This window comes from Acipenser ruthenus, chromosome 22 (genome assembly GCF_902713425.1).
Source record: "Acipenser ruthenus chromosome 22, fAciRut3.2 maternal haplotype, whole genome shotgun sequence".
Classification (NCBI taxonomy): Eukaryota; Metazoa; Chordata; class Actinopteri; order Acipenseriformes; family Acipenseridae; genus Acipenser; species Acipenser ruthenus.
In genome coordinates, this window is record NC_081210.1 from 11074596 (window position 1) to 11099538 (window position 24943).

General features: G+C 39.8%; 1 protein-coding gene across 2 annotated transcripts in view; it reads left to right on the forward strand.

The window, feature by feature from the left end:
* LOC117431596 (arf-GAP with dual PH domain-containing protein 1) overlaps positions 1 to 24943 on the forward strand; it is an 81443-nt gene that overhangs the window by 29822 nt on the left and 26678 nt on the right. The window contains exons 2-4 of one of the 2 annotated variants that reach the window (XM_034052700.3): positions 1115 to 1245; positions 3268 to 3359; positions 18540 to 18622. In XM_034052700.3, the coding sequence (XP_033908591.1) occupies positions 1115 to 1245; positions 3268 to 3359; positions 18540 to 18622 (306 nt within the window). Of the gene's footprint in view, positions 1 to 1114; positions 1246 to 3267; positions 3360 to 17882; positions 18410 to 18539; positions 18623 to 24943 lie in introns of those variants that run through there. The other variant, XM_058995976.1, reaches the window with a different exon arrangement.

Genomic DNA, 24943 nt, shown 5'->3' on the forward strand with positions numbered 1-24943 from the left:
TGGCGTCTGCCTGTACATTGTCTGTTTGCTACACTTGCATTTGTACATTTTATTCCACATATATTTGACCCTGATACTAACCCCTCATTTGCTTACCTAATGACATCTACATCTTTGGCCAAAAATTTTGCACCACCTAGAATTTTAGGATTGAGACAATTATATTAAAAAAAAAACAAAAAACAAAAAAAAAAAAACACACACACACAACACAACTATATGAACATAATTTAGATATTTTGATATTGCAAAAGTGCACCAGAAGCCATAATAGTAGTACAGTATTTCATGATAGTTTTTGAAATGTTACATTTTCCAATTTGTCAGTTTAAGTATATGGAAAACTGTATGTAATTCAATCTGTTAACGTAACATTATTCAGCAGGATTCATTGAACTATATGAAGCAAAATTAGTTAATTCTATAGGGTGATGCAAAACTTTTGGCCATAGCTGTATAGGATGGGGTTGGGGTCCTGTACATTAGATTTTATGTATAGATTTGAAGGTTAATTATTCTCCATCATTTATTAGACTTATTAGAGCAGGGATTCTCAAACTGTGGAGCGTAACACTTTAACAGGGGGGTGCGAGGGACAAATCCTCTCAAAGCGGTATTAAAAATCAATCAATAGGACAAATTTACAGATTGCTGGCGCAGCTTACTCACCCTGTTCTACTGGTCAGTTAATACATTTGTCTTATGAAGAAGGGCGCTTATTGGTCAACTAATCTACCCATAATCCCCACTCCAGTTTTATTGGTCAATTTAGAGAAAGACCTCCCATCCCCCAGGAAAAAGCATTGTGCGCCACCTGATTTTAATTTTAATGCAATGAGAAAGGTTGTTAGGCGCCTGGCACTTAGGATTCTCCAGACAAACTCAAAGCCTGGTACAGGCAGAATTAGAGAAAAATCATAATAACTTGATATGAGAGCAACAGAACCACTGAGAATGATTGAAGCAAACACCTTCGCATAGTAAAGTGACATGTTAGATAACAATTAAAAGCTGTAGGTCTATAATACCACGAGTCCAATTTTCATTAAACTATGCATTGCTATTTCTTATTGTTTACTAGTCTGTAATTGGTTTGTTGGTTGTCTTGTTCCAGATCCGGACTGGGCCTCCTTCACGCTGGGAGTTTTCATCTGTCTAAACTGCTCTGCGATTCACAGAAACATCCCCCAGATTAGCAAGGTCAAGTCTGTCTCTATCGATGCCTGGGAAACTGCTGAAGTGGAGGTAACAGCAGGATAAATGCTTGTTTTTCATTCCTCAAAGTTGTGCAGCCCTGCACTTCATCTTGGCCTCATTAACTGTAAGAGATCTGTGGGTGCAGTCTGAAAGGAGAACCCATCAATCAGTACGTTTACATGACAGCAGTGTCTGGAATATGCAAGGATTCAGAATATTAATTCCTTGATTTCATATCAGTGGAACTAGAGGATACACAACAGGCCTAAAGGGGTGTCGTAAAAAATAATCCCTGATTGAAATTCCAAAATAGATCCACCCTGGTGTATTCTGGTCAGGGCTGGTGGTTTGCTGTTCTTCAGATGATCTTTTTGGTTCAGGAGACTTGGTGCTGGTTGAGGAGCTGGTTAAGCTAGTAAATTGGTTAAATATTTTTCAAATCTGTTGGGGGCCCAGTAAGAGACCAGTAAATATTTGTTCCAGTTCCCCACGTAGCTGCTCACCAGCAGTTGCTGGAAGTTTCAACAGGGATGAAGTCAGACCCTCAGAAGCATGGCCACTTGTGTACTCGCTGGATATCTATATCTGTTGCACACAGTTCAACCATGAACTTTTAACATGGTCTCCCATGATCTGGCCACTCTATACCTTGGTTAACCCTTGTCAGACTGCTTGGTATATGGCACCACAGCCTCGTACATATTATAAAATAAGAAGTCGAATTAAATGCTATCCAGTGCCGTGAGAAAAAAAAGGTAATTGCAGTCCGGTAGTTGTATTATTATTATTATTATTATTATTATTATTATTATTATTATTTCTTCTGTCAAAAACCCAAAGCAAATTTAAAAACTTCATCTTGCGAGGCTCCCGAGCGGCACATCCGCCCTATATCCTGGACGTTGCTGGTTCGAGTCCAGGCTATTCCATTGCCGACCGTGGACGGGAGTTCCCAGGGGGCGGGGCACAATTGGCCGAGCGTCGCCCGGGGGGAGGGAGGGTTTAGGTCGGCCTCGGCTCACCGCACACCAGCGACCCCTGTAGTCTGGCCTGGCGCCTGCGGGCTTGCCTGTAAGCTGCCCAGAGCTGTGTTGTCCTCCGACACTAGCTCTTGGGTGGCTGCATGGTGGGCCTGCAGTGTGTAAACGTAGTCGGCTGACAGCACACGCTTCGGAGGACAGCGTGTGTTTGTCTTTGCCCTCCCGAGTGCAGGGGTGGTAGCGGTGAGCTGAGCTTTAATAATAATTGGATATTCTAAAATTGGGAGAAAATAATAAAAAATAATTGGCGACTACTAAATAAATAAAAATAAAAAAATCATCTTGATGCTTCTGAGATGACAGTTAGGCTGCCATTATAGGTATTACATAATTTTGTTATCTACACAGATTTATACATTTCGAGGGGACAGCTTGGCATGCTGACACGGTATAGCCAAAATAAAATTTGTGCTCCCTTGTACTGGAACGATGGGCTTGTTCTTACATGCCGAGAATTTGGGCTTCATGTAATGTTTCTGTGTAGGCCTACATGTTGAAGTACTTTACGAGAGGAACCAAATGTTAAAAACTAAAAGCTTTTTATAATGCACATATAATGAAACAAAAATGTAACATTCCATGAATTAACCAGGCATAAAGCTATATTTTTTACAAAAAACATACCAAAAAAAAAGGTAACATTCCCACTAGTGGATCATTTAATTAGCAGTTTTTAAACTATAAATAGCCTGGCTAAATGGCAGTCGGGAGTTCAGTTCGAAGCGACAGACAAGCAAACCAAGAGTGAGAAGGACAGCGGGTCGGATGGGAAGAGGGAATGGGCTCTCCTCAGGTTCGGCTGACGGAGCAGGGCTGAAGTGAAAGTGAAGCGTCTCGTCTCCCGGAGAAAGCCGCAGCTCCTCTCTCAGCAAAAAAGTAAATGCATTAGGAAAGATAACCACGTAATAGGCCTAATATTTATTTAGTTATACCTCAATAGCTCCTGTTCCTCATATTGCCGTTATTCGGACACCAGTAAGTTCTTCTCAATATCATCGTGCACTCATTCCATCTCTTTTTTATTTGACAGTTCATGGACTCTACAGGAAACAATGCTGCTAAAGCTGAATATGAACAGAAGGTGCCACCGTTTTACTACACACCAACATTTGCTGACTGCCAGTAAGTGAAAAGCTGTTAAGTTACATTTCCATGGAGTTATTCTTGAACATCTTTTGATATTGGGGTCTATTTTAATGATCTTTTCTGTGGGGGAAACCCTAAATGTTATGAACTTGCTTTTTCTAACTTCTTTTTACTTTTTATTGTATGTTGTTGGGGTAGAATAACAAGGAATTGGAGTTGAAAAGTGGTGTTAAAAATAGTTGACTAGTCGCCACTAATGTCTGGTCCTGTATTTGTGAACGTACTGTTTTGTAACACTTTGCTGTTTGTGCACTATATATTGAAATTGCGGTTTTGTTCTACCCCTGGTATGTAATAATGTTAACAATTTGTAGTTATTAAGGGAATTTAAACTACAACTAAGTACAGAAATTTAGATTTAGAAACTGAAAATATTTTTCAGGACGCATAGATATGGGAAGACAAAATCGAGCAAATTGTATACACTATAATCCACAGTCTATATTGTGACCTAATTTACGTCAGCAATGAGGTAGGAGTCTATTGTAGTAAACGACAGTTTATATGGCAGTGCAGTGGTTACTTTAGGGTTACAGAGCAGCAGTATTTAGATCTGACACTGTTCAGATCATTACAACAGACTCCTTTGTGTTGAATTCCTGCATTTTCCTGCTAAACCCTGGACTAAAAACACCAGTTCCACCACCTCAGATACTAGCAAAATAACACTTGCTAATCCCTGCCATCCTCCGGAGTCTTGGTAGTCAGTGGCCAGCCGGTCGCTGGTTAGGGGTTACATTTTATAGGTCTCACGCTTTCCTGTATAAAAGACTATGGAAGTTATTTATTTGCAGAAATTAACATGTCTATTCCCACATTGTTATTGTTTCCATTTGTATTGAATCCTACAGCAGTGTGCACATTTATTAGAACACCCCATTATTTCTGTAGTTTTCATATTAAATTGTCAAAATAGGCATTTAAGTTTTGCTTTTGTGAAACAAATCTTGCGCTATGAATTAGATTTAAGAGATCTGTACTCTGTACACAGGCACTCAAGCCTGGTGCTGGGGTCGGTAGTCCACATCAATAATACAGGAGGCCACTGGAACCAATTCACAGCTATGCTTATTTTATACATTTTGGGGTACAAACTTAACTTTTTTTTGTTCTTAGTAGGCTAGTGTAACATGAATTGCACCTTACCTTACTGCTAAGGGACTGAAAAGTCTAAGCTTAAAGCAATCAGATATCCGATCACCAACCATGAAAGTAGCAAACGTGTAAAAGATAATTATGTTTCTATGCTTTGCAAAGGTCTTCGTTAAAACAGGTAGGATTTATGAAATTATTTTGTTTCAGACAATCCTTGGTAGTATCAAAAGGATATTCTTAATGTTAAAACAATGATGACTTTGTGAGGACTGTGGATGCAGGTCATAGTGATCTACCTTCATGTGTATATGTTTTTATGTTACTGATATATTTAATCTACAGCAAGATGCATTACAAACACACTTGTTGGTATTAGTGGAGAGCATCTAGAACTATATCTCTTTAGATGTAATGGACAAATGATTGATTGCATCAGTTTATTCACAAACTTATTCACAAAGATAAAATGTGCCAAGTCTGAATTGAACAGTGATAATGCTAATATACTGTAGTCTCGATGAGGAGAGTGAACACTTTGTGCATCAATGGTGCAGTTTCATATAGACATTTAAGGCTCTTTAGTCATTGAGGTCAAGGCATCTTAGAAGTCCTTATGAGTCGATGGGTGTAACTTGTATATCTGCTCAACAGCTAATGGGTGCTAAGACTCAATTGTGTGATGCTGAGATATTGCAGGTTGAAGTTGGGCAAAGCTGTAACAGCTTATGGAGTCTGGTTGCTCTTTGTTGGTCTCTCTCCAGGGTCATAATGTCCCTTTGAGGCTGTGATGACCAGAATTGGTCTCACCAGTGCATTTTACATAACCATAATTGAAAAAGCTCCATCCCTTATTGTTACTGGTGACCACATTTAGAGTACCGGTACTGTATCCAATTCTGGTCACCACAGTACCAAAAGGACATGGTGGCCGGGGAGTCCAAAGAAGAGGCATAATACCAAGGCATAAATGACTGAGCTACGAGGAAAGGCTTAAAGAACTTCATCTATTTAGCCTGGAACAAAGACAACTTGAAATCTTTACAATCTTTAAAAAGGAGTTGACATAGTTAACCCTAACCAATACCATAAACACAGTACAAAAACAAGGACCAGAGGACACAGCTGGAAATTAAGTGGAGAGTTAAGAATGAGGGAAGGAGACACCTCTTTACACAGAGAGTGGTGAGGGTATATAATGGGTTACCTAGTCAGGCAGGATCCTTTAAGATCAATCATAAAAAAGTAGTATACTAATAATATTATGTTATTAGCATGGTATTAGTACACTATTTTAACCCTAGTACACGTTCAATATAGTCGTTTTTTATAGGAACAGGGTGAGCTTACAGTAGATGGGCTGAATGGCCTCCTCTCGTTCATACATTTTCTTATATCCTATGTTCTTATACACTTGACGGTTAAGTGCTTATCTGCAAAAATATTAACCATATTATCTTGCCTTTGATCTTCAATTCAGTCAGAGGAAACGACTTGCCTTTTGAGCTGTGCTAATTTACTTCAGAGGACATTTTAGAAGAAAAGCAAATCGAACTGCTAGACCATAGACTGCTGTAATTGAAATAGTTTATGTTTGAAGTTCGTAAAAACGAAAACAAATGATAACATAACAGCAGAACAGGCCTCGTATAAATGAAACAGTAACTCGAGCCCTGCTTAAAGCCTGGCGATGAAAAAAGCCAGCTTGAGGTTTGATTTATCATTGGTGACAGTGGTTAATAATTGAAACAGACTGTACAAGTGGCATAAATAGGGCATTCGGATGCCTAGAATAGTTGAAACCCTTGTTAGTACCAGTGGGGACTCTTAACATGCAGTTGCCCTCCACTTTTACAGTACTGGTTACACAACTTTTAATAGGGACACTGGGAGTTACAGTACAGCATTGCAGCCTCTGTTAACTGCAGTAGAGGCTGGAGCCTATGAGCTTTCTCAAGCCCTGGCCCATGTTTGTGAAGTATTTCATGAACACAGTGCTGACCGTTGATATACCGTACAGTTTCAGTTTCAGTTCTCAGCCATTCTTGAGAATGATTGAAGTGTAACATGGTAACCCTGTACAGGAGACTACAGTAGCAAACGTTGCTAGTCTGAATTGACCTATAACCCAAACCTCCCTATCATAATGAAATGCATGCAGGTAGCAGCTGTAGAAATGTCATTTCCGAGGTGAATTTAAATAAGCAGTCAACTGAACAAGAAATTAACATTAAATAATTTTAAATTAACATTAAAAAGAAGCATATTAAAAGTTCCAGAACATGTCAGCTCTGTCTGTTCTGTATACTTACTGATTTTGTATAAAATGCACACTGGCTGGCCACTTTTTTAAGACCTGTTTACCCAATTGGATTTTGCATTGCTACAATAGTTCTCTACGTATGTCATGGCTCCTTTTAATGTAATACAGAATACTGTAGTTTACATAAGCATTGTGGATCAAACTGCCTAACAATGCTGCACTTGTAGCCTGATCACCATCACAGTCTTCTGCCTACCTCTCTGCTAGGTAGGCAGTGTATGTTTCCCATAGTAAAAGCAAAGTGTAATGAATGATGGTAAAGCATATGTGTGTATTAAGTCCAGATAGTAAAGCATATAAAAAAAAATGTTAATGCAAAATATAGCCAGTGGAAGACAATTAGCCTGAACATTTGCAGTGGTAAACGTTTATAAGGGTCTACAGCATTCGTAAAGTGCAGCACTTGGAGTAATTTGTCATATTACACAAAAATAAAATTACAGTTAATAGGTGTTTAAATGAACTTAATACCAGCACTGTCTAGAAACTGCAGTGCATGAGAATTACATTGCGATTGTTCAGAATAGAAATAAACACATAATAATTTGAGGTTTTTGCTTTTAAATGACCACAGTGATTCTGTTTTCATCTGTGAATATATTTCTTATTGTTTTTTTTTGTGCTGAATCCACCTGCTGTACAATGCAATGCCTGGAAGCAAATGTCCTCACTCCCCCACTATATCGTATGCACATTCCTCATATTTGATAGCCTGCCAACTATTCTTGAATCATTTATAAGTTAAAGCACCAGAGGGAAAAAGTGAATAACGCAATAGCAGTAAGTAAGGATTGCTATTCACATGAGAGTGTAATATATCTGTATTAATTAGGAATGATCTATAAATACATGCATTTCTTGGTGTAGCTGCTCTGCCTCCCTGCGATTGTTATGTGTGCTGAAACTGGTTTGGTGTCTTTCTAGAACCCCCTATTTTCATTTTGATGGTTTCTATTTGTATTGTAAGGGTCTCGATCAGACTTAAAATGTTTGAAGTGAATTATATATTGAATTACATATTTATAAATAGTGAATTACATATTTATAAACTTTTCAGTTTTGAATATGTATTACCTGTTTCTTTTTAATACATACAGCACTTCTTAAACTGAAATGAAGTCAAATTAGATCTGCTTAAGCAGCAAAATGTACTTTTATTGTGCCGAACCCTGTGACGGGCCCAATTGAGGCTATATTTTGCTACGATGGGCCCCACGGGTTATATTGAGCTATGACAGGCCCCACGGGTTATACTGAGCTATGACAGGCCCCACGGGTTATACTGAGCTATGACAGGCCCCACGGGTTATACTGAGCTATGACAGGCACCACGGGTTATAGTGAGCTATGACAGGCCCCACGGGTTATATTGAGCTATGACAGGCACCACGGGTTATAGTGAGCTATGACAGGCCCCACGGTTTATATTGAGCTATGACAGGCCCCACGGTTTATATTGAGCTATGACAGGCCCCAAGGGTTATACTGAGCTGTGACAGGCCCCACGGGTTATATTGAGCTATGACAGGCCCCACGGGTTATACTGAGCTATGACAGGCCCCACGGGTTATACTGAGCTATGACAGGCCCCACGGGTTATACTGAGCTATGACAGGCACCACGGGTTATAGTGAGCTATGACAGGCCCCACGGGTTATATTGAGCTATGACAGGCACCACGGGTTATAGTGAGCTATGACAGGCCCCACGGTTTATATTGAGCTATGACAGGCCCCACGGTTTATATTGAGCTATGACAGGCCCCAAGGGTTATACTGAGCTGTGACAGGCCCCACGGGTTATATTGAGCTATGACAGGCCCCACGGGTTATATTGAACTATGACAGGCCCCACGGGTTATATTGAGCTATGACAGGCCCTACGGGTTATATTGAGCTATGACAGGCACCACGGGTTATAGTGAGCTATGACAGGCCCCAAGGGTTATATTGAACTATGACAGGCCCCACGGGTTATATTGAGCTATGACAGGCCCCACGGGTTATATTGAGCTATGACAGGCCCCACGGGTTATATTGAGCTATGACAGGCACCACGGGTTATATTGAGCTATGACAGGCCCCACGGGTTATATTGAACTATGACAGGCCCCACGGGTTATACTGAGCTATGACAGGCCCCACGGGTTATATTGAGCTTGTAGTTGTGGAGGTTGTAGTGAGCTATGACAAGCCCAACTTCAAGATAACCGGTTATATTGAAGTTGGGCACATCATAAGCACAATTAATATGATTTATCTATGAAAACGTATTCTTACATGGGTTGTATACTGAGCTGTGACAGGCCCGACGGGTTATATTGAGCTATGACGGGCACCTAACTTTGTTTAAAAGTGGGGAGTCGAAAGGTAAAAGAACTGCAGAGTGAAATTGGTGAAATTTATTTATTTATTTATTTTTGCTAAGAAGCTCTGGTAACCTTATTTTTACTGTTCAAGCTTTTTCAAGTTACTGTTTTTGTAATAGTAAACCCACAAATTTGGGCCGGTGTTTCGGCATTCACAGGACAGGAGCATGGACTGCGTGGGTGAAGAACCTCGAGAATTGAGAATAGAAGTACTTTGTGAGTACATAGTTTTCCATTTGGCTAGCGGAGAGCCGCCCCCCTGAATCACGGATATGGCTGCAATTCACGGGATATGAGGGCAAGGGCTTTGTGATTAGTACATGGCTTTCCCCTTGGCTCACGGAGAGCTGCCCTCATGATGTGAGACCAAACCAATTGGCCCCCAAGGCTGGGAAGCAACCGATACTTCGCTCCCAAGGTGAACCTAGAGGTGAGAGAATGAGAAAATGAAAGAAAAGAATGATAGATTTTGCCCAGAGTCCCCTGGTGGAGGATGAGGCCAGCACGACTGGGCGTCTAAAGTTGGAAAGTGAGCTTCACTTAACCCCAAAAGAGGACCCCTGGCTCCCAGCAACTGCACCACCAATGCAAGGAAATAGAGGCTAATTATTATATACAGTGCCTTGCATAAGTATTCACCCCCCTTGGACTTTTCCACATTTTGTAGTGTTACAACCTGGAATTAAAATGGATTTAATTAGGATTTTTTGTCACTGATCTACACAAAATAGTCCATAATGTCGAAGTGGGGAAGAAAATCTACATACTTTTCAAAATTATTTACAAATAAAAAACGGAAAAGTCTTGATTGCATAAGTATTCACCCCCTTTGCTGTTACACCCCTAAATAAGCTCTGGTGCAACCAATTGCCTTCAGAAGTCACATAATTAGTTGAATGGAGTCCACCTGTGTGCAATTAAAGTGTCACAAGATCTCAGATTAAATACACCTGTTTCTGGAAGGCCCCAGAGTTTGTTAGAGAGCATATCTAAAGAAACAGCATCATGAAGACCAAGGAGCTATCAAAACAAGTCCTGAATAAAGTTCTGGAGAAGCACCAATCAGGGTTGGGTTATAAAAAAATATCCCAAACTTTGAACATCCCCCGGATCACCGTTAAATCCATTATTAAAAAATGGAAAGAATATGGCACAACCGCGACTCTGCCTAGAGAAGGCCGTCCACCAAAACTCAGTGACCAGGTAAGGAGGGCATTAGTCAGAGAAGCAACCAAGAGGCCAATGGTAATTCTGAAGGAGTTGGAGAGATCCACAGCTGAGTTGGGAGAAACCGTCCATGGGACAACTATAACCCGGACGCTCCACAAAGCTGGGCTTTATGGAAGAGTGGCGAGAAGAAGGCCATTGCTGAAAAAAACCCATATCAAATCCCGTTTGGATTTTGCCAAAAGGCATGTGGGAGACACAGCAAACATGTGGAAAAAGGTTCTCTGGTCTGATGAGACCAAAACTGAACTTTTTGGCCTTAGCGCAAAACGCTATGTGTGGCGCAAAGCCAACACTGCTCATCACCCTGAGAACACCATCCCCATGGTGAAGCATGGTGGTGGCAACATCATGTTATGGGGATGCTTTTCATCGGCAGGGACTGGGAAACTGGTCAGGATTGAGGGCAAGATGGATGGAGCCAAATACAGGGAATTTCTAGAGGAAAACCTGTTTCAGTCTGCAAGAGACCTGGTGGGGCGGAGGTTCACCTTCCAGCAGGACAATGACCCTAAACACACAGCCAAAGCTACACTGGAGTGGTTTAAAAACCTGAATGTCTTAGAATGGCCCAGTCAAAGCCCAGACCTCAATCTGATTGAGAATCTGTGGCAAGACTTGAAAATTGCTGTTCACCAACGGTCCCCATCCAACTTGACAGAGCTTGAGCAATTTTGCCAAGAAGAATGGGCAAAAATTGCAGGATCCAGATGTGCAAAGCTGGTAGAGACTTACCCAAAAAGACTCACATCTATAATTGCTGCCAAAGGTGCTTCTACCAAGTATTGACTCAGGGGGGTGAATACTTATGCAACCAACAAATGTCTTTTTTTTTGTTTAATTAACTTTTGTGTCACAATAAAAAATATTTTGCACCTTCAAAGTGTTAAGTATGTTGTGTAAATCAAATGGTAAAAATCCCAATTAAATCCATTTTAATTCCAGGTTGTAACACTACAAAATGTGGAAAAGTCCAAGGGAGGTGAATACTTATGCAAGGCACTGTATATATATTGGCACTGCTTTTTCCATCCAGCTGAAGGACTTAGTCCGAAACGTCCTGATATCGATTTTTTATCAATTATTCACATTTGTGTACCAACATAACCTTTTTTTTTTTACATTTTGCACCTTATGGTACACAGCAGTTTTCCTTTTTAAAATGTAATTATTTTATATACACACACTCATATTAGGGGTTTTAATCTTGGCATTTTCTTTTAATCGATTAATCACCTCATCTGGATGATTAATTAATCAATTAATCACATCCGTCTGCTATAATAAACAAAAAAAAGTAACACTTGGTATAATGCTATTATCTGCAAACATTATGGGTAGACTAGATTAATCGATCAATGATTTTTTAAAAACCCTAATGTGTGTGTGTATATATGTCCCAAACCTTTAGTTAAGAAAAGCTGTGTTTAGTCTAGGCCAAGTGGAGATAGGCGTTTGTCTGTTTGTTTTGTTTCTTTCTGTATATAATAAAAAGTGCATGAAAATGTTATAGAAAGTACTGTTCTGTGTCTGCTAATTTAAAGAGCACAAAAGAACCTGAGCTGTAAGGCTGTGTTACATTATATACCCATTTTTTATTTATTTTTTGGATGGGGGAATTAAAGACTAATCTCATTGCTCGAGAGGAAAACACCCCGTCATTGGGAGGAAACCTCTGGTAGTCCCTCCGGAGAGATGGGCATAGTAGCAATACTCTGTTGGACAAAGATATATCATGGAGAAGAATGAACACAAGATTCCACTGCAGTGGAAGACCTGTTGACATTGGCTTTGGCTGCTGCATCTATACGGAAGGAATACATATTATGTTTTGTCGTGAAAATCTTGAAATACCTGCTTTAAACCGTGAAACAATACACAGCCATAACTATGTCACTTTTGATTAAGTGCTAGTTAACATTACTTTTGGCTGCAGAGGTTGCTGCCTTAATACGGAATGAATATGGGGGTATAAGATATGAAGTCAGTTTTGAACAGATTAAGGCCGTTTAAGTACAGCAGGGGGAAGACCAAATCCTGATGTCTTTCCGGGCTTCTAAACTGTGGTAGAGGGAGCGAGGAGACGAGAGATGAAAGTCTGCCTTGAAGAATAATATGAATGGCGAAATTGAAATGTCCCAGGAACAAAAGAAGGTTCCATTTTGAACTGATGCAGCTAGTCTGGAAAAATTGAATGAGGGAGCAAACGCATTCCAGTTTATCAGCGTGTTTCGAAGCGGACAGCGTCCAAAGATATTCTGAGAAATTCGTGAGAGTGGACAAGACCTAGGGGAACGCTGACTCTATTTTTGGGTTTCGGGAGTATTCACCCAGACACAGTGAAAAGAATGAAAAGTTTTAGACATTAACAAGAAACAAGAGGAATTAACCCTTTGCGGTCCATTTATTCAGCACGTCTCAGGCGCATCAGGTCCAATTTATTTTCACACCTGCAGTTTATTTTAGACACACTGTTTAAAAGTATTTTTTTGCAGTAAAACAGGTTTAAAAGGCACTGCATATCAACAGGACACTCAGTACTGCATCTCCAGCCCTGCCCCACCCCTTGTTCGCTGTATTTTTCACATACCTCTTCATAGTTGTGCATACTGATAAATCATCTCCTGATCACTCATTTTATCACAACTCCTCAATAATGCGATCCAAGTCATTATGTCATTACTATAACATCTCAAAAAGCTCTGCATATGTCTGTGATATTCTTTGAGCGTTGGATGCGGAAGCAGCTATCTTGTTTGTTTATGGCCGTGTTATCTCTGTGGTGCCGGGGCTATGGGTATTGCTCAGATCCGCCCCTTTTTTTATTCCGGCTTCTCTCGGCTCCTATCGGTCTCACTCGGCCATTGAATGGTTTTCTTGGCTTTTTCCGGAGGAAAAACGACTAGAGACCTGTGTTTTACGTCTTTTTGACTGGAAAGGGAAAATTGAAAAGGCGGACCTGGTCCGACGTTGGACCACAACGGGTTAAGGGAGGAGAAAGTCATCCAGCAAGTGCTTGTGTTGAAAAGTGAAGGGGAGATCTGATTTTTTTGGTGGTGAAGGCAGACCAGCCTGTTGCATAGGAGGAGCGGGTGGATGGAGCGAGGGAAGCAGCCATGTAATCTTCAGCGGACGTGGGGAGATTGCAAAGGGATGAGTTGTCGATTTATCAAATCGCTAAATTGTGTAAATTATCTTTTGCGTGTACAAGGAAAGACAGAATGAAATCCTGGTTCAAGGGTGCAGGGAAGATGCAATCTTGCTTGCAGAAGGTTGTGAAGGCACACCAGCCAAATGTGTAGGAATAGCGAGAATGCAGGAAGAGAGCTGAGAATTGAATAAACATGGATCCTGGAGCTTCAGTTATGTTACAGCGGAGGAAAGCGGCAGAGTGTAGACCGGTTCTTGAAGCTGAACCAAAATGGAGGAGACTGTTCTACAGGAGGGGGGGGGGGGGAGGAGAGAAGAAAAGCAGGTTCCAACAATAAGTGCATAGAGAATCCAAGAAGCCATTTGCGGTGGAGAAGCAAATGCAGAGGGGATGAATATCAGCTAAACCCCCCCCCCGCCTCAAGGTGAAGAGGGGCTGACTTGATGAACTGATTTAGCCAATAATAATATGAATGAGTAGTTAGTAAAGACACAACATTTTGTGTTCAATTTATCCTGTACAGTTTGTTATATCCTGGGCAGCTACAAGACAGCTTGCATAGAGAAATGTCGGACGGAAAGTGCTTGTACAGCGAGAGGGTGGGACTTCGGGTGGCTGGTTTCTGCATTGTGTGGAGGAGGAGAGACAGTGGCGCCGATGAAGTGGATTGAGATGGTGAAGGAATTGAAACGGCAGAGTTGAGAGGCTGAATGAGTTGCCACAATACCTTAAAAATATGAAGACATATACAGTATCTAGACTGCATATATCCGTGTCCTGAAACAATGGAAACAGTTTATCAAATATTATGTCTGTTTACGGATCAGCAAGCAGCAGCTTGCTGTTTAAAGAGCGCAGAGCTGGAAAAGTGCCCCTGGGGCAAAGGTGTTTAGAGTGCAGAGAGAAGAACAGCTTCAGAAGCCTGGATGACCGGACAGCGGGGGCGGGCTGCAGGATCGGTGGAGATTGAGGCAGCAGGATTTCTTTGAAAATGTTTTGCTTGGATTGTCCAGGAAGAGAAATGCAGTCACCTTTTGAGAATTCGATTCTGAAGAGAAAGAAAAGTGCACCGGGTGAGTAGCCATTTTATATCTAAATTGATACTCTTATATTTAAATGATTAAGACGGATTATGCAGGGCTGTGTAGTGATACACGAAAGAAAACAGACAGTGGCATATCAGCACAATGCTATACAGTAACTATAATTCCAACATGCGGCTTATTAAAAGGATGTGCTAAATAAACTCAAAGAATAAAACGTACAAAATGTTATAATATGGCTTGTTTATTGATGTATATATTGACATATGTATGTCAACAGTTAAAATTTTGCATGCTCGGTTTTGTTTTAAATGTAGTGCTGGATGCTACAGCTGCTACGAGACTTTCGGAAAGTAAATCCTCTATCGCAGGGCAATGCTTGGTGCTGATAGGCTGAAACAGTAAGCACCCGCCCTCGCGTGGCCATGCTTAGTGCTAATTGGTTGAAACACTAAATGGCAGCACCAACATGGCAATGCTAATTGGTTGAAACAGATGATTCATGACAATAGTATAGGCAGTGCAGATCAACCATGCTCACTGCTCATAAGTTAGCAAGAGAACAGTTGTTTGGCCGCACTACCAACACTCCCACTTCCTGCATCTTTGGGCACCAAAATAAATAGATAAAAACGAATGTCCCACTGGGATGGGTTAGTGTGTGAAATGTACACACCCCAAACCCATTGGTAATTAAAGACAAAGTATATATTATATATATAAATGGGCGTAAAAAGTGGAGGGGCAAAATAAAAAGGGCACATATCCCTTCTGCCCCATGGGTTAGGCGCCAATGGTTGTATAAATATATATTCTCACTAAAAGCCAGGCTAAAATTATACATTTTAGATTTCATAAATGGTGGACGGAATTTATTTTAAGTATATATGTTTCTTTTTAGCTGGGGATGAATATCGATAGCAACAAGGATATGATGGAGGTGCCTGCCTGTACATCTGATTATATATCACAATTATATTTATTTTACATCTAGAGAACCACGTATCCAATAGTGTTACTTGGTCAGCAAAGTATTTAGCACAAGTATCCGAATCTGGAAATTTAAGAAGATACAAATCTGTCTGTCTTTACGTGCATCCATCTGTATGTTCAAATTTTTTATCCATTATTATTGGTAATACCCATTAATAATTTCAATAATATTCATCCAATGATTTTTATTAAATATTTAAGACTGGGGTGAAAACATCAAAGTTCTTGGTCTATAGCTTTATCTGGTGAAAAAAAGACAACGGAAACAGTTAAACTGATCTGTTTTGTGGTGTGATCCGTTAGCACTCAGCAGAGGAAAATGTTGTTTCTGAAGTGGTCTATAAAAGCATTAAAGTAATTGTAGCTAACAAAATAGTTCCATACATTTTTCCACTATGCACATCTATTAATTTTATAGGTCTCAAATGTGCAGTTTTGAAAGAAACACACACTATAGCACACATGTATTTTCATTTCCAAACATCTGGTACTACACTAGGTTAAAGAAAACTCTGTTTGGAAGCCATGCTTTAAGACTGTCTTGTACTTCCTGGGTCATTTCACCTGGAGAGTGAAATTGTCCTCACCATGCTCCCTTTTGACTGACAGTCAGCCAGTAACATGCTCTGACCCAGAAGACACTGCTGAGGTGAAATACCCAGGAGGTACAAGTGCAAACAGAGAACCCAAGAATAAGGCATAGAAACAGAGTTTCCTTTAACCCAAAGTAGTACCAGGTATAGTGTTTTACAATGAAAACGCGTTGAATGCGTTGTGGTGGGGTACACCCTGCCCCTGTGTGTATTTTGTGTTATTTTGTATTGTATTTGTTGTATTATGATTTAAATTTATAAACTTGTGCACAATGTGGCCACATTTGTAAAAGTGAAGCAGCCACTCCTGGGTGGTTGATGAGAGTTTGTAGAAAAGAGACACAGAGACAGTAGGAGTTTTTAAACTAAAAACAATTGCTACTCATGCTAGCTTTACACCAGCATGATACTTGTTTTAATTATTGTCTTTTGTTTTATTATTTGTTTATTTAGCAGACGCCTTTATCCAAGGCGACTTACAGAGACTAGGGTGTGTGAACTATGCATCAGCTGCAGAGTCACCTACAACTACGTCTCACCCGAAAGACGGAGCACAAGGAGGTTAAGTGACTTGCTCAGGGTCACACAATGAGTCAGTGGCTGAGGTGGGATTTGAACCAGGGACCTTCTGGTTACAAGCCCTTTTCTTTAACCACTGGACCACACAGCCTCCTTGTTCCACTAAAATATAATCCTTCAACAGGTTTAGCCATCTGCATGCACTGTACTATAGCAAACCTTAAAATAAATGGGTTTTCTCAGGCAACTGCATGCAGCAGTAGGTGGTTATAGTGAATAAGCACTATAATTCCAACATGCAGCTTATTAAAAGGATGTGCTTTTGGCCAACTTGCCGCTTTCTTTGTGCATCAGTGTTTTGTGTTTTAAACCTTTTATTTAATAAATAAACGTGCATCAGCACTTCAACCCACAGTATCAGTGTTTCTCTTCCTGGTCTGACATCACTACCAAGCTTATCCATGACACTTGTTTGTCTTAAAACTGCACGTTTAAGACATCTAATAAAAGTGCAAAACATGTAACATTTATTAAATTAATTTGTTAACAACAATTACTTATTAAATTAATTCATAATTCCATAGATTCTAGGGTAAAACTTATAAGATACAAAGTAGGCAAACATTTTGGCCATGCAACAGTGATGAAGGCACCAAAACACTTGTCGACTGGACCTTTAAGTTCATAGGTTTTACCTTAAAACTCATTCATTGCTGGAACTAAATGTTTTACTATTGACATCCAGTTCTATAAAAAAAAAAAAGTTTTTTTATTTGATTTACTCAAATGTCACTTCTCTGTTGTTGTACAAACCTTATTTGACTTGCAAGTGACTCCAAGCTTTCAACTTGCATGCAAGATTCTTGTCTTGTAGTATTGCAGAGTATTCTTCATGTATAAGGTGACCATATGGATCCGTGGGACAGTTCAGGCTTTTCAACTCACAGCTCAATGCATTCTGTTAAGCGTAGTCCTGCTTCTCTATGCATTGGGTTGTGAGTTGAAAAGCCTCAACTGTCCCAAACTGTCCCGCTGAACACAGAGCCATATGGTCACATTATTTATATGCAGTAAAACCTGTGACAATTTCAGTTTTACACTGAAATAGATTCCTGGGTGAATGTTTATCAGAAACCAGACAATGTTGGCTTGCCAGTTAGTTTACATTACCTACAGTTGTTTTAGCTGGTTGCTGACCATTAGCTTGACACAATTAAAGTGATAGCTAACAAAAGAATTCTGTAAATCTTACCCATTTTGTATTTCCATTTGCCAACACAAGTCTCAAATGTGCAGTTTTGAAAGAATCATGGATGTTTATTTTAAAACATGATATCTGTTACTATTTTCACTTACTTTCCTGTGTCTTTTTAACAGGAAATATGTCATACTTCACTTCCTGGGTCATTTCACTTCAGCAGTGTCTTCTGGGTCATAGCATGTTACTGGTTGAAAGCCTATCAGTCAATTGAGGAAGCCGCTTATTGATTATGGACAGGAAGGAAGCCAGTGAAGGGGTGGGGACAATTTCACCCTCCAGATGAAATGACCCAGGAACTGCAACCTCATCTCAAAGCATTGCTGTCAAACAGAGGTTTCTTGAAGAAAGAGTAACACCAGATAACATGTCTGAAGAGAAAAACCTAGTTTTTACAAAAACAAGTCTTTCTTTCAAAACTGGACTTTAAAGACATAAGCGAATGGAAGTAAACAACAGGTAAGATTTCTGAATATATTTGGTTAGCTACAGTCTCAGGTGTTTTTGCCAGAGTATTGAGGTGCAGCCTTGTGTTGTGTGGTGTCTTTAGGTCACGTTGTATACTAACATGCCTTGTTTGTGTTTGCAGACTACTGCGAGAACAGTGGATCCGCGCCAGATATGAGAGAAAGGAGTTTGTTCACATTGATAAACAAGAGCCCTATTCTGCAGGTAGGATGCACGCAATTTATTTGGAGTTTCTGCAGAGCTGACATTTGCACATATTTAATAACAATAGTTTTGAATAATGTTATTAAATACAATGTTGTTTCATTAGTATATCGCCAAGGTAACAGGGCGGAGACTGGGCGACGTGACAACCACGAAGAGCCGGGCTCGTCTGCATTCGTGTTTATAGAGCTTTTAACCTCCTCTCACAGACGGGGGACAGAATCTGTGATGGCAAATAGAATTCATAATATTTTGGCCTATTTCTGTATATGTTTCAGAGATACCATTTACATTTTTCATCTTCCCTGCTTAAGTGTTATTTTAAAGGTAAAACAGTTTTAAACGCCATAGTATTTTGTATTCTGAGAATTCATTTTTATTTATTTTTGCAAAGTGCTAAATCATTTATAGTAGACTTAAACATTGCAAACCACTGCCATTTAATACAGTATGTGGAAATTAATATAAAATATAAAAGTAAAAGATAAATATGACCATCAGTATAAGCAAGCCTATTTTTTGAGGAAATGTATGTGACATATAAACATCAGTTTACATAAATGGTTTAAACGTTTAGCACTGGATTGACAGAACCTGGTTTGTACTAGTACCTTAACAAAGGCAACACTAAGTGCCCTTATAAAATATTGAAAGCATGGTAAAGCATAGGTAAGCATTGCAGCTTATGGTAAAGCATATTAAAAAAAACAGGGCAAACCATGTGTAACAGGGGTGTTCTGTTACTGTGTGGTCATATGCAGATAGACACAGAGGTTGACGTTGAATTGCCGTCCAGCTTTTATTAACAATTACACAGGCAGGTGGCCACCACTAGAGTACCAGCAATGATAGCCCTGGTGCGGGAGGGCATACACCCAAGTGTACATGACGATTATGAATACAAAAAGGCAAACAAAACACAGTGGGATAAAACACAGCTAAAAATAAAAGTTTGCCAAACAATGGCTCAGCGCTGCTCCCCCTGTAAGGGAGGTCCCGCTCCGGAACCTTCTCCCTGACACACACTGAACAATCCCCTAAACTAATCCCTTTTCTAAATACCAATTAACCCCGGTGAAACACACAGTGGTCATGTATTTGATTCACTCACCCTGGATCTACACGCAGTCATCAGGTGGTCAGCTGGTAAACAAAGCACAGAACAAAGCCCCTTTTGGCATGTGGTTAGGGTTAACTGATAATCAATTAGTTAATCAACACCTAGCCACGTGCTGCACATGGATTTCAATTAGGCAGGGAGGGAATTCCAACCTCCTAGCCCTACCATATCTAGCACATACTTTATTTTCAAATTTTACAAATTTTGTTTACGAACAAAACAAAAAACACACTATTTATACGTGCAGAGCCTCAGCCCTGCCACATCATGATAAATGAATATTATAAAACTGCAACTTTTATAAAAGTAGTCCAGGAATAGATCTTATCAGTTTCTGTGAAACCATTTATATATCTATTAAACATAGATTTACAGCCTTACATGTAAAATCTAATCCTGTGCACTCTGGGTTTGAGATTAAATGATCTATTCGGGGATACAGATATTTAATGAGACATGGGCCGTTTCATTGTCTACTTGACTTAGGGGTTGATTTAACAAACCAAACACTGATGTGTCACAGATGGATTATTTAGTGTAATTTACAGTACTGAGGAATGTTCCTTAATTGCATCAAACACTTTTTTAGGGGTAGATATGCCTAGAACATAAAAACGTAAGAGCATAAGAAATTCAAGAAAGAGAAAAGGCCATTCGGCCCACATATGCTCATCGCTTTGATCCCGGCATTATCCGTTAGCACTCAGGAGAGGAAAAACAAAACACCCTAACCAGGTTAGTAGGGGAAATAAAACCTGAGAGAATCTGTGGCTAGACGGACCACCTTTCCTCCAGGTAACTATCTGAAGCTGTTATTGTGGTCATAGAGAGGATTATACAATAATGTTTATGACAGCATCCAGGCTATTCTTGAAGGATCCGAGAGTCTCTGCTTTAACCACTCTGTCCGGCAGCCTGTTCCAATGGTTCACCACCCTTTCTGTGAAAAAGCTCCTTCTCCCCTCGGTTCTGAATATGCCCTTTTTCAGCTTCCACCCGTGGCCCCTGGTTCTGTTATCTGTGACCTGTGAAAAATATATTTGATGTGACGAAGTTGTTAAGTGTAATTTACAGCCTATTTGAACGCAAGTGGTGGCTATCTTTGGCTTGTACTGTGAAACCTCCCGAATGAATTTAAAACAATCTGTGTGTAACTTTCGTTTTCTTTTCGATGAGGATTGATAATAGAAAAGGTTTACCTTTGATTAGTAGCTGTTTTATCGAGCTTTGAAGTAACATCTGACTATTTGTCTACGTCTTGTTTTGTTGATGGTAGAGGAAGATGCTTCCTGCTCCTGACTCTGATCACGACACCATTGTAGTGTATCGAATGTGTGAGAGGTACTGTAGTTGCAACCTTTTTTTTGTGCAGTGGCCTAAACTCAGCGATCAGAAGGAAAAAATAAAGATTGAACCACATGTTTTTTGTATGTAGTTACTGTGTGTGAAACCTTGTATCTCAGACTTGTGTCTGGTTTAGTTGGTTGGAGAGAAATTGTTAGGCTAGTCAGTTTGAGCATAGGATTGATCTATTTTACATACTGTATCTTATTTTTGTAATCCCTGTATTCATCTTTCTTACTTTATAATTTTAGATTAGATCTAATTTAAACTTTCTACCATCCCCCAAAAAACTTTTATTCATCATTGTATATTTCATCTGATTTTTTTTCCTGTTCATTTGATTTCTGAAATAACAATATTGATTGTAATTTATTACATTATATTTTATTTTTTTAGGATAATAAATGTAATAAATTACAATCAATATCGTTATTTAAAAAGAAAAGAAAAGAGATGAAAAGAAAGAAATCAAATGAACAGGAAAAAAAATCAGATGAAATATACAATGATGAATAAACATCGATTTGTTTTTTTGGGGGGTGGTTTTTCAATTTATACTATAAATGCTTTTTTCCCCTCTCCTTTCCCCATGTCCTAAAAACAATTTGATTGGAGTTGTTGGTTTGAATTTATTTTCCTTTTGCTCCATTTAAAGAAAAATTAAATATATTGTTTTGCAATTGTGAAAACAACTTGGCTTTGACATTTCTTTTGTTTTTTTTGTTTTGTTTTTATTAAATTATCTCCTTTCCCCTCACAATACATATAATTGTATTGGATATGTTTTTTCACCTCTCCCCATTTCTCTCTAGGATTTCACAGTCATTATTAGGGGTTTATCGGGGGTGGTTTTTCAGTTTATTCTGTATAGCTCTAAAAATAAAAAATAAAATTTCCTGACATCCCAAAAACAATTTGTTACAGTTATTGGAACCTACCAGCCCTGCTACTGCCTTCCCCCGTGCACGCTGCAATATATATTGAAATTGTGATAAATGACTTGGCTTTAAAATGTATTTGTGTTTTTTATTGAATTATCCTCTCACAACACGCATTGCATTTGTATAAGGTATAATTTTATTATTGCATTTTTTTTATTTATAATTTTATTTGTACTGGGCAGTGGAGGTTTTATTTTGGTTAGTAAAATGGCAAGGCGGTGGCTCAGTGCAGAGGCTGTTGCTGACCTCCTAATGGAGTCTGACTCAGAGGGTGATTTTGTGCCAGATGACTCTGGTAGTGTCCTCCAGTGAGGCATCGAGCAGTGGTGAGGAAGAGGAGCCGATAGACATTGAGTCTGAGCCCCTAGCAGAACAGGGTACAGCAGGTGGGCCTGAACCAACGGGTGGTAGATTTCAGCCTCTCTACTACTGGACTCCCCCTAACAACATCCAGCCTCAAATCCTCCTTTTTCTGGCACAACAGGTACCAGGGTGAACACAACTGGATTTACCCCAATTAACTTAACAGTTGTTCATCACTGATGACCTTTTTGAGTATTTGGTTACCCAAACCAATTTGTATTCCCAACAATACATTCTACATTCTAGGATGCACAAGTGGGTCCCCACTAATGCAATAGAAATTAAAAAGTTCTGGGGTTTATCCCTTCAGATGGGACTGGGGGATAAACCTAGATTAGATTTATATTGGTCCACCAACCCAATCCATGCTTGCCCAATTTTCCCCTCTACCATGAGCCGGGACAGATTCCAATTAATTTTAAAATTTCTACCTTACAATGATAATTCTAAGGCTCTCCCGAGGGACCATACCCAATGTGACAGGCTTTTCAAATTACGGCCACTTATCGATCTACAGAATAAATTTGAAGAAACGTATACACCTGGCCAAAGTCCCTCCTTCTGTTCAAGGGGAAGCTAATTTTTAAACAGTATATGCCCATGAAACATGGCTGTTAAGGAATTAAACTATATAGACTCTGTGAGAGCTCCACTGGATACACTCATCGGTTCAGAGTGTACACAGGGAAGGACTGTCAGATTGAGCCACCTGGCTGCCCCCCATGGTTCCAGACCACTGAGAGAATTGTGTGGGGGTTTTTCCCCCTCCTAAACCTGGGCTACTATTTGTACGTAGATAATTTCTGCACAGGAATCCCTCTGTTTATGGCCTTGTACACATCCCAAACAATGGCTTGTGGCACAATAAGACCAAACAGGAAGGGATTTCCTCGTCAATTGCTAGCCAAGAACAGAGGCGTGGCGAAACTGCTGGCAATGAAATATACAGATAAAAAAGATGTGTACCTCCTCACCACCATCCACGATGAGGCATATACAATACAATAACAATAACAATAGCAGTTCCTGTGTGAGGTACGGGCACGCACGTAAACAAGCCCAAGTGTGTTGTGGACTACAATAAAAACACAGGAGGCGTGGATAAGTCGGACCAGATTCTGGAGACGTACAATGCTACTAGGAAAACCGTGGCATGGTACAAAAAACTTGGCATGTACACGTTCCAGATTTCTTCGTACAACAGCCACGTAGTGTACAGTACTGTCCTTTTAACAGTGGAACAAACGCTGCCAGATTCACAGGTCCAAATATAAGGAAAAACAAACAACTTTTGCTATGTACAGTGGCATTACCTCAAATTGCAGAAGGATTATGGGTAACACACCATTGACATGCAAGGTCATGTTAATCCTTATTTTGTGCAGTTTTAAAAAATGTATACTTATGTCAGGGTATCTCATTCTTTAGCGGAGTACTGGGCACATGAAATTGGGGTGAGTGCTATGGGCCGTGGGCTGCATTTTTCGAAGTGGAAAAGTTTAAGTTGCCCGGTCTCTGTCTAGAGCAAGTAAACCCCCCAAAACCAACGAAAAGATGTACACATAGGCACAGGCACAACCAGCATCTTAAAAGATGTACACATAGGCACAGGCACATCCAGCAGCTTAAAAGATGTACACATAGGCACAGGCACATCCAGCAGCTTAAAAGATGTACACATAGGCACAGGCACATCCAGCATCTTAAAAGATGTACACATAGGCACAGGCACATCCAGCAGCTTAAAAGATGTACACATAGGCACAGGCACATCCAGCAGCTTAAAAGTTTCTACATTCTTACACCAAACATTAGCATTTTAGGGACTAAATGTGATGCAGGTATAATACATTTTATGAAAAGTAGCGTTTTGTTTACAATAATGTAATTTTGTGGTCACATGACCAAGTAAACCACACGTAAACTTGGCACCAATAGAAACTTCAGAGTCTGGCAAAAAAAAACAATATATAGTTTGCCAGGGGTATCTAAAAAGGAACATATAGTGATTTTGATGTAAAACAGGCAAGTCCGAAAATCACAAAATGCCTGTAGCACAGTGCGTCACCAGGGCCTCACAAGGGAAGGGGTTAAGTTGCCTCTGGCTCTCCTTCTTTCTAGGCTCTTTCAGTCTATCTTCATATGACATAGCCTTCAATCCTGGAATTAATCATGTTGCTTTCCTCTGTACTTTTTCCAAGGCCTCTATGTCTTTTTTATGATATGGGGACCAAAACTGTACAAAGTATTCTAGCTGTGGTCCCAGTGCATTATATCATTTTAATATATCTTCTCTTGATTTGAATTCATCTGTCTTGGCTATATAACCTAACATTCTATTTGCCTTTTGTATAGCTTCTCCGCACTGTCTAGTTGACTTTAGAGATGCATCTACTACTACCCCCAAGTCCTTTTCATACATGGCTTTGTCTATTTTGTTACTGTTCATGTTGTACTTGCCTCTAATGTTTTTGCGCCCTATCTGCAAGACTTTGGTAATCATATGCAATCCAGGGTGATTTCTTATTGTGTTTATGCCTTTAAAATCCAGCT